Source organism: Colobus angolensis, unplaced genomic scaffold, assembly GCF_000951035.1.
Source record: "Colobus angolensis palliatus isolate OR3802 unplaced genomic scaffold, Cang.pa_1.0 Scaffold76, whole genome shotgun sequence".
In the NCBI taxonomy this organism is placed as follows: Eukaryota; Metazoa; Chordata; class Mammalia; order Primates; family Cercopithecidae; genus Colobus; species Colobus angolensis.
Window position 1 is genome coordinate 5,425,391 of NW_012121376.1, and position 17,459 is coordinate 5,442,849.

General features: G+C 49.8%; 1 protein-coding gene and 1 pseudogene across 1 annotated transcript in view; both read right to left on the reverse strand.

Annotated features, from left to right (window-relative positions):
• Window positions 1-1,064: 1,064 nt before the first annotated feature.
• The window catches only part of LOC105501946, a 41,458-nt pseudogene continuing 25,063 nt past the window's right edge, over window positions 1,065-17,459 (reverse strand).
• Window positions 15,688-17,459, reverse strand: part of CRISPLD2 (cysteine-rich secretory protein LCCL domain containing 2) — a 105,894-nt gene continuing 104,122 nt past the window's right edge. Inside the window, exon 15 of the mRNA XM_011928058.1 lies at window positions 15,688-16,768. Within this exon, the coding sequence (XP_011783448.1) occupies window positions 16,714-16,768 (55 nt within the window). The 3' untranslated portion in view covers window positions 15,688-16,713. The remainder of the gene's footprint in view (window positions 16,769-17,459) is intronic.

The window sequence follows — 17,459 nt, forward strand, 5'->3', positions numbered from 1 at the left end:
GCTGATGGACAGCTAGTGTGTGCTGGGGCCCCAGAGATTTGGGGTCATGGGGACCCTGCTCCATCCTTGCTGGCACTGGGGCCCCCACCGCCCTCTGGGCCCAGCTGCTGTTGGAGAGGGGCCAGGAGTACACACAGGCTGTTGTCAGCCCGTCTCACACTCGGCGTGCCTGGCCTTCCTCACGTTTAGACAGCTGCTTTGTGTCTGGCTGCTCTGGGAATTCCAGGACCCGGGAAGTGGCCGGAGCTGACATCCCAGGAGCAGCTGGTGGAGTGGGCCGTGTGGCCATCTGGAAGTTTCCAGGCCTCAGGGAACACTTATGTAACTGGTTTAGAGGGGAGGTTTGGACCATGGATTCGCTGAGGGGCCAAGAACAAACTGAGCCTTTCCCAGGGCGGGCAGGTCCTCTTCCGCCAACAGGCATCTTATCTTATCCACTCCCCAAGGCCCCTCTCAGCCCCCGAGGATCCCTGCTGTCAAAGCCAGAAGAGCAGGCAATGGGACTGAAGCTCTCCAAGGGCAAGGACTTGTCTGTTTTGCCTTGTCACCCTCTGTGCTTAGCACAGCGCTTGGCCCGTGGTGAGTGCTGAGTGAGGGTTGAACGAACACACGCGCTCACGTGCGCGATGGAGTTTCCTCCGGGGAGGAAGGATTGGCCCAGAGCAGTGGCTCACAAAGCAGGACTCCCAGGCCAGCCCAATCAGCATCCCCTGGGAGCTTGTTAGAATGCAGGTCCTCAGGCCCCGCCCCAGAACTCCTGAGTCAGATGCTCTGGGGCTGGGGCTGGGCCTGGCGATCTGTATTTTGTCGAGCCCGTTAAGGGATTTAGATCCAGGCCGGCGCAGGAGAACCCCTGGTGTAGGGCAGCAAGAGGCCGATTCCAACACCAAGTGACCCCCAGTGAAACCCAACAACTACCACTCACGGCTCTATCACTACTACTGCTACTATCACTACTGCCATTGCTGTCCCTGCTGCTACTGTTCTCACTGCTACTACTTCTACCAGTACTGTTGGTTTAGCTGAGGCAGAAGAGCTGGGTCCTCCACGTATGGGCACTCAGCTTAGACTATAGCTGAGTCCCCGAAGGTGCGCCACAGACGCTTACATGTTTCCAGGGACTTGTGGGCAGCTGCAGGAGAACCACCGGTTTGGATGAAAAGGCACACGGGGCCTCTGAAGTGACACAGATTTGGATTCAAGTCCTGGTCCTGCCTCTTTATTTATTTATTTTTGAGACTAGGTTTCATTCTGTCACCCAGGCTGGAGTGCAGTGGTGCGATCTTGGCTCACTGCAGCCTCGATTTCCTGGGCTCAAGTGATCCTCCCAACTCAGCCTCCCAAGTGGCTGGGACCACAGGTGCACGTCACCACGCCTGGCTAATTTTTGTATTCTTTGGAGAGACGGGGTTTTGCCATGTTGCCCAGGCTGGTCTCCAACTCCTGAACTGAAGCGATGCTCTGGCCTTGGCCTTCCAAAGTGCTGGGATTATAAGAGTGAGCCACTGTGCCTGGTGGCCCTGTCTTTTAATAGTGGGGAGACCTTGGGCAAATCACTTCAAAGCCCTGTGCCTCAGTTTCTTTATCTATGAACTGAGGCTGGTAACATACTGCCTTCCTCACAGGTGTCTTGGAGATTAAATGTGTTTGTCTCTGAACGTGCTTACAGGGGTGTTTGGGATGCAGAGGACACTAAATGATAGCTGCTGCCATTGCTAGTGTTAGTATTATGATGACCATTATTTAGTTATTTTTCCGGGAACACGTGGACTTTATTGAATGCCACTGTAGAAAAGCATGTGAGGGTAAAGGGCTGATACAGGACTTGGCTCTGGGGGCAGGGGAAGGAATGGAAGGTGGAGCACGTGGGAGATAGGGCATGGGCAGAGCTTCTGACCTGGATGGTGCCTCCTGATCTTTTGATAGACTTGGAAGATCAATACTGGGATGACGATGAGCAGAATGGTCACGAGGATGCCCACCATCAGGGCCCCGATGTTCAGGCACTTGGCGGTGGAGGCACAGGCCGGGGCCTTGGTCAGGTCACCAACCATCTTCTGGTCCCTAGACTTCACGGAGGAGGCCAATGCTATGAAGCCCAGGCAGCAGGAGTTGATGAAGAGGGTGTTAAATAGGGACCAGATGACATGGTTGGACACAGAGGTCTCGCAGCGGATGTAGATCACAGTGGACATCAGGGGAGCAGGGTTGTGGGGCACCCCCAGCACAGCCACCTCTTGCTCCTCCTTGAGCATCTCATAGTCAGTGGAGCGGCTGGTGTTGGTGGGAGTGAAGAAGGTCTGGACAGCGGCTCATGGTGTCCAGTGAAGACCAGCTGTGCTCAGGTTGTTGGGATGGTTCTCCTCTGATGACCATTATTATCACCACTTCTGTTCCTACTATTATTACCAGTTCCATTATTACTGTTACTAATACTATTATTAATATTACTATTATTACTAGGATTATTACCACTAATAGCAGTATTACTACTACAACCACCACTTACTATTACTGTTACTGCTGCTATCATTATTACTACTGCTACTATTATTACTACTGTTACTACTACTTCTACTATTACTATTTGTTTAGTCGAGGCCGAAGAGCTTGACCCTCCATGCATGCACAGCCGCCTCCCATGCCTAATGACTTAGCTCTGGGCTCTGGAGCAAGAACCCAACTAATGCCCTATACTTGGTGGCTGAGTCTCAGCCTGGTTCAGTTGGAGGACTCAGAGGCACGGGCGGTGCCCTAGAAAGACGCAGCTGGCAGCTGGCGGTGCAGAGGCAGAGCTTTTGCTGTTCCCTGCCTCCCCACCCCCCCCACCCCACCTCCCCCGCCGCTTGGGGAGCGGCTTGGTTTATCTCCCCTGGAATGCATCTGTGTTCTTCCTGATGGCTCCTGGGTGTCAGGGAAGCCCCACGCCATTTCTAGCTTCTCATGCTCCCAGCTTAAAAGGACCCCAGCCAACCATTCTTCCCAAGCAAGCAGACAGGATTTATGGTGGCGGTTTCTTCAAAGTGGTTCTTCTCTACCCAAATCCAGAAGTAAAACAAAACAGAACACCCCTTTACCCTTTCGAAGCCAGGGAAGGGAGCTCCTCTTATTTTTTAAAAGGCCCAAAAGTTGCAAACAAATGTCAACTTCATCCTGTGGTTTGATTTAAATGTTTCTTTGGGAGAAAGAGAGAAAATATAATATTGAACTTAAAAAAAAAAAACTTACAATGAACTGTTATAATTCAGAACATGATGCACAAACCCAGATTTAATAAATGGAACAACAAAACAAAACAAAACAATACAAAAACAACAACAAAAAACTTCTTCTGAGAGGCCCCTCGTGTGAGGCTGTGCCTGTCTGGCAAATCATCCTGGAAATGGGTGAGGTTTAACCAAGGGTCATTGAGTCCCAGCACTGGGATTGTCTGCTCCCTGCTCTGAAAAAATGGAAAAGCTCCCTCTATAAAAGGCATGGGTTTCTCCAGAGTTGGTCAAATATATGATGCTTGTTTCAAGTGTGATTTTCCCTAATCGTAATATTGTATGTGATCATTAATGAAAATTTGAGAAATGGAGAAAAACAGAAAGAAAACAATCCCCTGTTCAGAGAGAACCTCATTAATCTGTAGTAAATTTCCTTTCAGTCTTTTTTCTGTACATTTTAAAACAAAGATGCTGTCATATTGTAGATTATACTTTGTATTTTTTAAAAAATTTACTATGGCCACGATTTTTCTTTCTACCTTCTTCTTCAACCCAAAGGTACCTGCATTGATTGACAACACCACCGGTCCAGCTTCGTGAAGCCAGATAACCGGGAGGCATCTGACCCTGCCTTCTCCTGCTCCCCAAAGCCTGTGTACTCCCAAGCCAGTGTCTTTGCCTCAGTATCTCTCTACCAGCTTCTCTCCATCCCAGTGGCCACCATCCCAGTCTGAGCTGCTGAAATCTCTCACCTGGGCTGGGAAACAGCCTCCACCTGGCCTCCTTGCCTCCACGCTGGACCTGTCTACCCCTTTTCCATGCTGCCATCAGAAGGAGCCTTGGAGATGCAAATCTCATCCCAGCACCCTTGATGAACACTTCCATGACTGTGGCCATTGCTCCTAAGATAAAGACCAGATTCCTCCTCCAGGAAGCCTCCCTGTCTTTACACACAAAGTCCTCCGCTTCAACGCCACATGCTACTGACTACCGCTACTATTTGTGGGACTCTTGTTTACCCCTCCCCTGATCTGGGAACCGCTCTATCTCTGGTGCTCAATCCTGAGCAGTCACTTGAGAACCTCCTTTGTTGATAGAATGAATGAGAAAGCTCTCATTGCACATCCGCAAACATGATGTTAGGGCGGCATCGTGACTCGCAGGATGCATCTCTGAACACCCACCCCATTCTGGCATCTGCCACCCTAAGTGCCGAGGACGGCACCGTCACCCTCATTTTGTTATCGGAGAAATAGAGCTGGCTCTTAGTCTAAAGAGAGATACTGGGGAAACAGCTGAGCAGGAAGTAGGACTAGAGACACAAGTCCCCGAAAATCCCTTCAGGCCTTGCTTCCTGAGCTGGGAGGGGAACTGCGGTTGCCAAAGGCAGGCCTGGCCCCCGGTGTTCTGCTGCTGCGTGACTCCCAGCCTGCAGCGAGGCCCACACCCTCCCACTCTTACGACTGTCGAATTGTCTCTTGTCACCACTGACTGGTGAGCGAGCCACCGGGGCAGTTTTGAAAGACAGCTGGAGAGGTAAGCTGAGGCCACACAGGCAGCCCGGAGACACTGGCAGCATCGAAACTCCCTTTCCTTGGCTACACTTTGGGGTCAGGTTCCCAAGTCCCTGGGGACAGTGCAGAAATTCCACATGAAGGGGCCACTGGGGGGTCAAACAGGAGCGCCTGTGGCCACTCCAAGCTGGGACCCATCTCTGCCGACACCTCAGGGTGTCCCTGCTGTATTCGGTGTCCTTTTGTTTCAAAAAAAATAATTTTCCTCTTAGTACATGGCAAGTGGTGGGGTTTGTTGCCCTTGAATTGGCAAAGTAGCTGGAGGAAAAACCAGCCCACGCAGTCTGGAAGGGAAGGAGCCGTCGAAGGCTGAGACTTGGCTTCTCCCTCCTTAGCATCTGGGCGGCAGGCAGGGAGTGAAGCGTCTCGTCTGTGAAGTGGTCGTCACTCTGATCCACATCGCTGCCCTTATGATAAAGTTTGCTGAGCACAGAGCCAGTGATCTGGGGACAATTAGTATCTGCATTGAATTGAATTGATTGTCATTTTCTCGAGACAGGGTCTTGCTCTGTAACCCAGGCTAGTGTGCTGTGGCGGGATCATAGCTCACTGCAGCCTCCGCCTCTCGGGCTCAAACCATCTTCCTGCCTCAGCCTTCTGAGCAGCTAGGGCGACAAGTGTGCCCCATGCCCAACTGATGCTTTTGTGTCTTTCTTGATGTGATGTTCTTCATGACTGTGCTGCTGGTTTTGACCCAGGAGTCTGAGACCTGAGAGCTATCCTGAGACAGCTTTGGAGGATTGAGTGCGTTACGCAATTGAAGGCCCCAGGAACCGGGTGGCTCAGGCTCAAATCCCAGTTCTGTTCCCTCCAGTCTGTGTGAACTTGTGTGAGTCACTTACCCTCTCTGTGCCTCAGTTTCTTCATCTGTAAAATGGGGATAAAATGACACCTACCTCATGGGGTTGCTATGAGGATTAAGAAATTAATATTAGGCCAGGCACAGTGGCTCACACATGTAATCCCAGCACTTTGGGAGGCCGAGGTGGGTGGATCACCTGAGGTCAGGATTTTGAGATTAGCCTGATCAACATGGTGAAACCTTGTCTCTACTAAAAATGAGCTGGGCGTGTTGGTGGGCTCCTGCAATTCAAGCTACTCGGGAGACTGAGGCAGGAGAATCGCTTGAACCTGGGAGACGGAGATTGCAGTGAGTTGAGATCACTGCCATTGCACTCCAGCCTGGGCGACAAGAGTAAAACTCCATCTCAAAACAAACAAAAAAACAAACAAAGAAATTAATATTTATAGAGCTGAAGATAGTGCCTGGCACAGGTAAGATAGAGCACTTTGGAAATAGAGTAGCTGTCTGGTTTTGATCACACCATCTTCAAGATGCAGCTTGCATCACACTCTTTCTGGGCCCAGGGACTCAGTGGCTCAGTCACTAGAAATGTATTCATGTTTTACCCCCTTCCTTTCCCTTGGGCTCGCCCTTTACACATGCACACACACACACACGCACACGCATACACACATGCACACATGCACACATGCACGCATGGAGGAGACACAGAGCCCCTTTTCTCCATCAGTTTCCTGAGCCCAGCCCACCAGGCAAGGCGATCGGTGAGGAGGGAGGAGGTTGAAACTCTCAAGGAGGCTCCTGGTTCCCCATGCTCTTTGTCAATTCACTCGGGAGAAATCAGCCCCATTTACTTTCTGCTTCCTTTTAGCCCTTCATAGAACAGGAAAACATCGAAAGGTCCAGGCAAAAAGTCAGGAAGGGGAGTCACAGAAACAAACTCTCTTCTCCCCAGGGCTGAGCAGGTGGAAGCAGAGGCACCTGTCTTTCCTACCCAGGAAGTCACACTTTGCGGCCTCTCGTCCTCCACGGAGCAGTGGTTTACAGCCATACACATCCCGACCTGCAGCCTGGAGCTGCTGAAATCAGAAAACGAGACCAGTGTCCACACTCGCTCCTCCAGGGTTGGTGCTGTGCCACCAGCTGTGTGTTCGTTCATTCGCTCATTCATTCATCAAAGTGGCACTGGATATAGACACTGTAGAGGGCATCCTTGACATAAGTAACTCCATCCTGGAAAAAGACTCCATCCTACATTTCAAAAGGCATCATGATAACAAGGACCAGATGTTTTGCCTAATCCACAAAGACTGCACCTATCCAGATAAGGACTCCTGGGCACACTCTCTTCCTCTCTCAGTCTCCGCTAAAAGACTCTGTGGCCATAAAGAGAGCAGGACTCCCCCAGCTTGAACCGGCTGTCTTAACAGACACTGTCTTGCTGTCACTGTGGTAAGGCCTGGCGTCTCCCGTGGAAGGCTCTGCCCACATAAAAGACTCTTCCTTGGAAGGTGCTGACGGACCACCCAGACCCGGACAGGCTGGGACGTCCTTCTTATCCACATCACTCTCCCTGGACTGGTTCATTAATCCTTTCTCATATCTTCTCCTCTTTTTTTTTTTTCCCTTCTGAGATGGAGTGTCACTCTGTCACCCAGGCTGGAGTGCAGTGGTGTGATCTCAGCTCATTGCAACCTCCGCCTCCGGGGTTCAAGCGATTCTGCTGCCTCAGCCTCCCAAGGCATAATTGGATCAGGGTGCATATAGCATCCCTGGTCTGCAGGGAGCTACCAGATTATGGTGCCATTTGTTCAGGATAGCACTAGCTACAAGGTGTCATTGCTATGTTCTCTGTGGTGGCATCTGCTGAGAGGGCCAGGTCTCCCACCCATGCCCTTTCCCTGTGGGGAGATCCCCTTCAGGATCTCTTGGCTCTCTCTTTTGGGGGCATGGGAGCCTCTGCCAGCCCTCCCACACCAATCCAGGGCATTGCTGCCTCACTGGGTGGCTTCAGGCTTGCTGCCCTGGACTCCCTCCCAGACCCCTGTCTCGAGATTCAGCTTGCAGGGTGGAGGGTGGGGAATACTGCAGGTTCTGAGTGGAAATGTGGAACAGGCCCCTTCTCCTCTTTGGTTTTCCAGAACTGACCTGGCACTTTCTCCCTTTTTTCCCAGCTGGATTTGTCTCTGTGAGAGGTGGGAGCAGGTGACTCTTTCCAGAACCCCGAGTTCATTTAAGTGCAAAAGGGATTTGTTAAAAGGATCTTGAAGGTCCCACAGAATCTCAGGGAGAGCTGGAGGACCAAGCAGGGAAGCTCTGAAGCTGGGAGTGGCTCCCAGGTCCTGCCACGGAGCTGTCTGAGGGGACCCGCCTGCTTGGTGGCAGCGCTATGGCTCCATGCAGCCCCCTGGGGTGGGAGCCCAGGCTCTCCTGTTAGACCCACACTGGGGGTGCCATATTAACAGCAGGCTAGTTCAACAGGAACTGCAGATAAGCAATAAGTACATTTTGGGGCTAAGCGTGTCCCATACCATGTTTTATTATTATTTTATTTTGCCTAAATTTGGCATTCCCACATGCTGCCCCTGAAGCCCCCACCGCTCCCCTGAGAGCTTTCTGGACCCCACCCCTTGCACGTACATAAGCTGCAAGGGAGTCTGGGAAAGTGAGCGTCAGATACTTGAAGTTTCTACAGGGGGAGGGGGCCCTGCCTCGTAGCTCTGGGAAGCCCCTCAGACCATTGCCAGCATCTGGGTTTAGGCTTTTGCTCTCCGTCATCAGGTCTGTATGGGGTGAGGAACCAGACTGTCCCCAAATCTGTTATTTTTGAGATACAAGCATCTCTTCCCTCAACCTGTTTTCTCTGCCAGTTTTTTTTTTTTTTTTTTTTCCTATTTAGACACCATTCTCCACCAGAAGGAACCAGGGCTCCTTGGAGAAATGGCTGATTCCAGGGCTGGGCAGGGGAAGTACAAGATGAGCCAGGAACATCTTGTTGTGCCAGAAAGTCAGGAAGTCCTCGAATTGATGGGCCGCGCTGGGAGGACATGGAGCCAGCTGGACGGAGCTCCCCTTTCCAAATCTGGGACAGTTTGAGCATCCAAATAAAACTGATAGGAAAGCATTTTAATCCACTGCATAAAATAAGAATTCCTGAGTCCATGCCAATGTATATGTGTGTATATTATAGATCAATGATATAATCATATCATGTCTACATCTATATATCATACATACATAATATATATCTAGATAGAGATTGTATATCTATACGATACACATATAAAATATGATATCTATCAATTATATAACATACACATATATCAGTATACACACACGTGCATGTGTGCATGCAACTAAATAAATAAACGGAGGAAAAGGGAAATCTGTTCCTTACAGTACAATGCCAACTAATAAATGCAGAAAGAGTAGTGGAGTTAGAAAGTTCACCTTTGGCAACCATCATAAAATACTTGTCTCAAAGAATCATCAACAGAGGCAAAAACTAGTGGGCGAAGGTTTTATGGGGAATGGGCTATTTACATAGTCTCAATATATCTCTCCAGAAGATAATTACTTAGTGTAAAAAAAAAACAGAAGCCAAGCACGGTGGCCCACACCTGTAACCCCAGCACTGTGGGAGGCTGAGGCAGGTGGAATGCTTGAGCCCAGGAGTTTAAGACCAGACTGGACAACATGGCAAAACCCCATCTCTACCAAAAATACAAAAACAGCCAGGCACGGTGGCACACACCGTGGTCCCAGCTACTTAGGAGGCTGAGGTGGGAGGATCACCTGAGCCAGGGGAGGTGGAGGCTGCATTGAGCCATGTTCATGCCATAGCACTCCAGCCCGGGCAACAGAGTCAGATCCTGTCTCTAAATAAATAGGAAATTCACAGTGTAGAGATCTGCTAGTGCCTCAGCCAAGCCATCAGAGTCAGCAGCTGCAGGAACAGGACAGACAGACGCAGCTTCTGATATCAGCCATGGAGAAGGACACAGTGTCTCCCTTAGGGTATCTGCTAAAAGTGTAAACCCTGAGCCTCATGGCAAAGAAACACCAGACAAACTCAGGCTCAGGGACATTCTTCGAAATACTGGCCAGCGATCTTTAACTAAAAAAGTCAACATCGTAAAAGGCAAAGATAGGCTGGGGCCAGTGGCTCGCACGTGTAATCCCAGCACTTTAGGAGGCTGAGGCAGGTCGATCACCTGAGGTCAGGAGTTCAAGACCAGCCTGACTGATATGGCAAAACTCCAGCTCTACTAAAATTATAAAAATTAGCTGGGCATGGTGGCACACGCCTGTAATCCCAGCTACACAGGAGGCTGAGGCTGGAGAATCGCTTGAACCTGGGAGGCAGAGGTTGCAGTGAGCCAAGATCATGCTACTGTACAAAAAACAAAACAAAAGAAAACAAAAAAACACAAAGATAAACTAAGGAGCAATTCCCGATGCAAGGATACTAAAAAGATATGAAAGCTTCCCGGTGTGGTGGCTCACACCTGTAATGCCAGGACTCTGGAGGGCCGAGGTGGAAGGATCAGTGGAGCTCAGGAGTTGAGATCAGTCTGGGCAACATGGCAAAACCCCATCTCTATAAAAAAATTAAACCAAAACCAAAAATTAGTGGGGCCTGTTGACACATACCTGTGATCCCAGCTACTCCAGAGGCTGAGGTGGGAGGATCTCTTGAGCTTAGGAGATTGAGGCTGCAGTGAGCCCTGATTGCGCCACTGCACTCCAGCCTGGATGACAGCAGATGAAGACCCTGTCTCAAAAAAAAAAAAAAAAAAAAAGAAAAGAAAACTGAATATACCTCACGACCTGAGATTTTCTTTTGCCATAAAGGACGTTACTAAGACAACTGGTAAAATCTGAACAAAGTCTATAGATTAGATGATATATTGCACTAATGTTAATTTCCTGATTTAGAGAATTCTATCATGGCTATGTAAGAGAATGTCCTCATTCTTAGGCAATATACACTCAAAGTATTGAGATAAAAGGAGTGTGATGCCTGCAATTCTCTCTTAAATAATTTAGAGATGAGATACAGAAATAAAATGACCAGTGCAATCCAATGCTAGCGTCTGGGAATCTGAATGAAATGTATATGGGAATAATTTGTATTATTCTTGCAACTTTTCTGCCAGTCTGAAATTGTGTCAAAATAAAAAAATTAAAAAACAGACAGAGTGTGGTGACTTGCGCCTGTAATCCCAGCACTTTGAGGAGCCAAGATGGGAGGATCGTTTGAGCCCAGAAGTTCGAGACCAGCCTGGGCAACATGGCCAAACCCCGTCTCTACAAAAAATACAAAAATTAGCTGTGGGTGGTGGTGTGCACCTGTGGTCCCAGCTACTTAGGAGGCTGAGGTGGGAGGATTGCTTGAGTCTGGGAGGCAGAGGTTGCAGCGAGCCTAGATTGCGCCATTGCACTCCAGCCTGAGTGACAGAGAGAGACTCTGTCTCAAAACAAACAAACAAACAAGAAGTCAGTTTAGAAACTCAAAAGCTGACATTGACCCCTTTGTTCCTGCTATTGGGCTGTGGCCTCCCTTCCCTGGGGTAGAAGCCAGGAAAGCAGTGGCTGAAGCAGTGAAGGCTTGGGAGACAGTGTTAGAGGAGAAAACAGTGCAGGGAATGCCAAGTGCATTGGTCAAAATAATGATATTAGGAGCAGTAACTATCTGTATGTCACAGGACATATGCCACCCATTGAGGATGCTGTGGACAGAGCTGGAAGTGTTTCACAAACATCAGCCCTTATTATCTAATCTTGGTGATTGTTGCAATTGACCTGCACAATCTTAACTTACTCAACATTTTGAAAGCCTGGTATTTATTAAAGAGGAAAGCTATCCCCACCATGCATGGAAAAGGACCGCACTAGAGCCTGAGAGGAAGGCTCCCTTCACCGGGGAGAGGAAAGGCCAGCCCTGTGCTCCCAAATTGTTCTAGGGCTTCAGTGAATTGGGGCACTCGGGGAGATGTGACTGTGCCTGGGTGAAAAGGGGCTGCCTTTGGGCTGATGCCTGGGAAGAAGGTGACTGTTATGTACTAAATTTCCCACCTTGAACAAACACATAGGGTTTTGTTTGTTTTTTTTGTTTTGTTTTGTTTTTGAGATAAAGTCTCACTGTATTGCCCAGGCTGGAGTGCAGTGACGCAATCTCGGCTTACCACAATCTCCACCTCCTGGGTTCAAGCCATTCTCCTGCCTCAGTCTCCCAAGTAGCTGGGATTACAGGCGCCCAACACCACGCCTGACTAATTTTTGTATTTCTAGTAGAGACAGGGTTTCACCATATTGGCCAGGTTGGTCTCGAACACCTGACCTCAAGGAATTCACCCACCTCGGCCTCCCAAAGTGCTGAGATTACAGACATGAGCCACTGTGCCCGGCCCGTAGGGCTTTGAAATGATTCCAGACACTTCTACAGGTTGCTACGCGAGTGATGCGTTTTGCTGTGCTAAGAACTTGATGTGCCCCTTCTTCCCTGGAGAATGTGGCCTCACCCCTTATCGGACCCCATCTGCGAGCTCCTGACCCTCGCGACTGGACTTCCAAACACACGCAGACCTGCGAGTGGATGGACCCCCTTGGGAGCTCTGGCTGTGGCCAGCTGCACCCTCGGCCTCTTCTCCCAAGGCTGGGAGCTCCAGCTGTGACAGGTCACCCTGCCAGCCTTGGAGCTACTCTCTGAAGCCTCTGGCCAATGCTGGCACTGCTTTCTAGGGACCAGGGACCTTACAGTGCTCCTGAGAACAGCTGGTGCACCTCAAACCAAGGCCTGCTGCCATCCTAAGTGAGCAAGTAGGGCTTGATCACTCTAGAGCTCACTCACTGCGGGGTTAACGGGCTTCGTCTGTCGAGTGTACTCTCTATGAGGTTGGGTCTCATTCTCTCCCTGTTTAAGCACTGGGAACCTAAGGGAAAAAAATCTCTGTGTAGCGATAAACTGTGATTTGTGAAATCGTACTTTGATCATTTCCTTATTGTAACCACACAAAACAAACCCTAACCCCCAATGTATTTCATGTGTGCGTGTGTGTGTGTGTGTGTGTGTGTGTGTGTGTGTGTGTGTGTGTGTCTCGCTCTGTCACCCAGGCTGGAGTGCAGTGGCACAATCTCGGCTCACTGCAACCTCTGCTTCCCGGGCTCAAGCAATTCTCCTGCCTCAGCCTCCTGAGTAGCTGGGACTACATGCGTGTGCCACCACGCCCAGCTAATTTTTGTATTTTTTTTGTAGAGATAAGGTTTCCCCATGTTGCCCAGACTGCTCTTGAACTCTTGGACTCAAGTGATCCTCCTGCCTCAGCCTCCCAAAGTGCTGGGATTACAGGCATGAGGCAGCCTGTGTATTTCAAGGTAGGGCCTTTAAGGAGGTAATTCAGGTTAAATGGGTCCTAAGAGTGGGGCCCAGACCCAGTATGACCAGCATCCTTATAAGAGAGAGAGACACCAGGAGTGTACATGCCCAGAGGAAAGGCCATGTGAGGATATGGCCAGGAGGCAGCCACCTGCAAACCAAAGAGAGGCCGCAGAGGAAACCAACGCTGCTGTCACCCTGATCTTGGACTTCCAGCCTCCAGAACTGTGAGGAAGATATCTCTGTGGGTTAAGTCACCCAGTCTATGGTATTTTGTTAGGGCAGCCAGAGCTTAGACAATGACAGAATGGCCTTGAGCCCGCCACCACTCAGAATGTGATCTGGGGACTGGCAGCATTCGCGTCACCAGGATCTTGCGAGAAATGGACAGTCCCTGGCCCCATGACAGCCTTGCTGAGCCAGAATGTGCATTTTGGCAAGTCCCTCCCTCCTTCCCGTGGATGGAGTGGAGGTCTCCACCAGGCCCTGGCTGTCGGCATCTCCGCGTATATGAGACATCCTAGGAGAAGCAGCCAACACAAAACAGGCCAGAGCCTGAAAGATGGTTTTAAATGTTTTATTTCACAAATTGTTCAGATTTGTTCATAAAAGATATGTTATAGGAACATTTTAGAAATCAAACCAGTTTTACTGAAACAATTGCAACAACGTGGCCCCTGTTCATGCAAAGCACAAAAAACATTTACAATAAAACTTTGTACACAGGAAGTAGCAAAATACATCATTTTTCATAGAAAAAAGCACACACATAAACTGCGGGCTGAGTGAGCCTACAGACAATATGAGAAACCAGCACACGCTTTGGAATACGGTAGGGCAAAACTCCTAAGAAAGCCAAAAATGTTCACTCTGGGGCTAGGAGAGCCAGGAACGCCATTGGCTTGGTGCAAGATCTTTTTAAACACAGGGTAAGTGCTGAGAGCATGAGGGGCTCTAGTCCACACACAGGAGAGGTGGTGCTAGGGACAGGGCTTATAATTTATAGTCTTGTTTCCATGTTCTGAAAACAAATATTCCAGTTTCAAAATGTTTGTGGGGATGATAAAGACAGCCAGGTCCATGGCCGGGCGCAGTGGCTCATGCCTGTAATCCCAGCACTTTGGGAGGCCGAGGTGGGTGGATCACCTGAGGTAAGGAGTTCCAGACCAGCCTGGCCAACATAATGAAAGCCCATCTTGGCCGGGCGTGGTGGCTCATGCCTGTAATCCTAGCACTTTGGGAGGCCGAGGCGGGCGAATCACAAGGTCAGGAGATCGAGACCACGGTGAAACCCCGTCTCTATTAAAAATACAAAAAAAAAATTAGCCGGGCGCGGTGGCAGGCGCCTGTAGTCCCAGCTACTCAGGAGGCTGAGGCAAGAGAATGGCGTGAACCCGGGAGGCGGAGCTTGCTGTGAGCGGAGATTGCGTCACTGCACTCCAGCCTGGGTGACAGAGCGAGACTCCACCTCAAAAAAAAAAAAAAAAATTAAAAAAAAAAAAATGAAAGCCCATCTTTATTAAAAACACAAAAATTAGCCGGGCATGGTGGCTCACATCTGTAGTCCCAGCTACTCGGGAGGCTGAAGCACGAGAATCGCTTGAACCCGGGAGGCGGCAGTTGCAATGAGTGGAGATCACGCCACTGCACTCTAGCCTGGGCAACAGAGTGAAGTTGGTCTCAAAGGGGGGTGGGGAGAAGACACCCAGGTCCTGCTCTGGGCGAGGACTTTCTATCCTGCTAGGAAGGCCCAGTGAAGGAGGCGTTAGGGAACCTGGGGACTTTATTTTTAAATGATGGGGTCAACTCACACTGGAAGTTTCAAGACTCCCTTGGGTGGGATGCTTTGGAAGTGAGGCCACTGGGATTGTCCTGGACTCTCCACTAATTTGGCAAAACCACACAAGGTGATCTAATTTATCTTGCAGACACAGCCACAGCCACAAAAGTCCAGCAGCAGAGCACTCAGCACCCAGAAGCTTCCCAGATGTTTGGTGGTAACTGGACTCACGACCTGACAGGCTGACCAAATTCTTCCTCTCCGACATTTGGGGCTGAAGAGTCAGTAGCTATGAATTACGACTAGCCTACAATGCACAAAGCGCAGATAGAATCCTGCACATTTTAGCTCAGTCAGGCTCAGAGTTGAACTGCTTTTTGCCAACTCCTTAAAGGGGTGGGTTTTTGTTTTGTTTTAAACCTATTTACCTTCAGATTCTGCATTTATTAGAAAGGCAATCAAAGAAAGGAGGCATCACCTACGTGCCCAGGTAGCGTTTCTTGTCCAGTCTACAGTATCTTAGTTTTTTGCTTTCTGCTAGTTCTTTCGCCTAAGAAATATTTTGAATCAAATTTGAAACTAGCGTTCGCCAAAGTGATCTATTGGCTGGCCTGGTGGTAGAGAGTGGAATTTTTACCTTCTGCAAAAAAATGCTATTTACAAAAGGGTATTTCATTTCACTGTGGGCTTCTGGTCTGGGCTCATGAAGCACTTTTATACAGTGATGGCAGCCAGGATGTACTGCACTCCTCAGCACCTCGGGAACGTTTGGCAAGGGTCGTTTCACAAAAACAGGAAAAGAGATCCTTCTAGTGTATTCCCATCTCTCGCCGCCATGAGGCCACAGGATGGTTTCATAACCACAAACTGAGCTGCTAACCTCGGGCAGGAATGTACCAAAGACTCCATTCCTCCCAGGGCTGAAAAAATAGGTCATTGGGTGCATGGGGAATCTGCACATTTAATTGTCATTTTTAAAAGGAGCAAAGAGCAGCCCTTCTTTGGTTGTTCCCAGACATCTCATTTCAGTGGAACCTTATGAGACCAGGAGTTAAGAAGTGGGCTTCAAACAGGATCGCTTGCAAAGAAAAGTCCTGGGTGTGAACCAGGACACGTAAACCAGTCTGAGGCAGGGTGGGAGCCACAACGGGTAGGGGGTAAAGAAAGGGTCCTAATCCTTAGTCCTCAACGGGACCAAAGGTCACGGCAGAAAACAGGTGGGCCACAAAGACGAACGACCTGACAAAGACAAGATACATCTCTGAAGTGACTGCTGAACTCTACATAAACCAGCACTGCTGTGTATAGAGCCGGCCTGAATGCGGCCACTGAAGGGGGCCTGTGGCAGGCCGCCAGCAAGGACACGTGCCAGGGCAGAGCCGGGGTCTCTCATACCCCCAGCCCTCTTATTCTAGCCCATTTGTCTGTCTGACCAGCAAACATTAAAACTATTTTTCTCTGTTGGTAGGGACGGACTGTGGTTTTTATTTTTAAATAACTACCTTCTACTCATTCCTGAAACTCACCGGCACTTGCTCGAAAGGCCGCTTCCGACACTGTGAATGCTTCACAATTGCAAGCTCCAAATGGTTTGTTCTCTTGGCAGGGGGGTTGAAATCAACTTCCTCCGCCAACAGAAGAACACACAGCAAGGAATATTTTGGGCAACTGTCCCCTTTAAGAGACAGGTCAGATCTCTAAAGGAGAGAGGGTGCCCAGATGGAGACCCCGGGGGCCCCGGCAGGATTGGGCACCAGGGGTCCGGCTGAGCACCCTGGGATTCTGTTGCTTTCGTGAGGGGATAAGATGTCACCTCACCCAAAGGCCACAAAGTGATGGACACTGAACATCAGTCAAAGGAAGTTTCCTGACTCTCCATATACCCCTCCCCACAATGACAAAATAAAAATTAAAGCAAAACCCCGAAGCCCTCTTGAAGACGCCCCTTCTCCCCTGGTGCTGGAAATTCACTGCCTGACAGCAAAGATCCGGAAGGCCTTTCCATCTCGAGGAGTCCCCAGGCTGAAAAAGAAGAAAGAGGGCCCGTTACTGAGAGATCCGGAGGGCCTCCTGCAGGGACTCTGGCTGGGCAGGGAGACCTGGGTGTCCCCTTCTTGATCCCGTAGTGGAAGAGCCATGGCGAAGGGACGCTTCCCCACAGCCACCAGAAACAGAGCCTGCCTTGGGTTGAGAAGAGCTGGCAAGTCTCATTTTCTTTGCACATGAGCATCCGTCTGATTCTAGGTCAGGGCTGTTAAGTTATTTCCTTTGAACTCAGGGATGTGCTGGCCCCAGTCTGTCTGGATTGGACTCACCCTCCAAGAATTCTGCTTGCTTTCACTACCATCTGTCAACCGGAACAGTGGTGTCTTGGGAGAGATTAAGGCGCTATCTCCGCACTACTGCATATGCCAGGTGCTTCACCGCTTTTCACCTTCCTCCGGAGGGAGCTGTTATCCCTCGTTCACAGGGGAGGAAACGGAGACACCAGGAAATGAAGTCATTTACCCAGGGTCCCACGGCTAGTAAAAACTGCCCTCTCACAAGAGGAGTTAAATCCGTCAGCTAATCAAAGACGATTTTTAAAAAAGAGTTTTAGGCCAGGCGCGGTGGCTCACGCCTGGAACCCCAGCACTTTGGGAGGCCGAGGCGGGTGGATCACCTGAGGTCCGGAGTTGAAGACCAGCCTGGCCAACATGGTGAAACCTCGTCT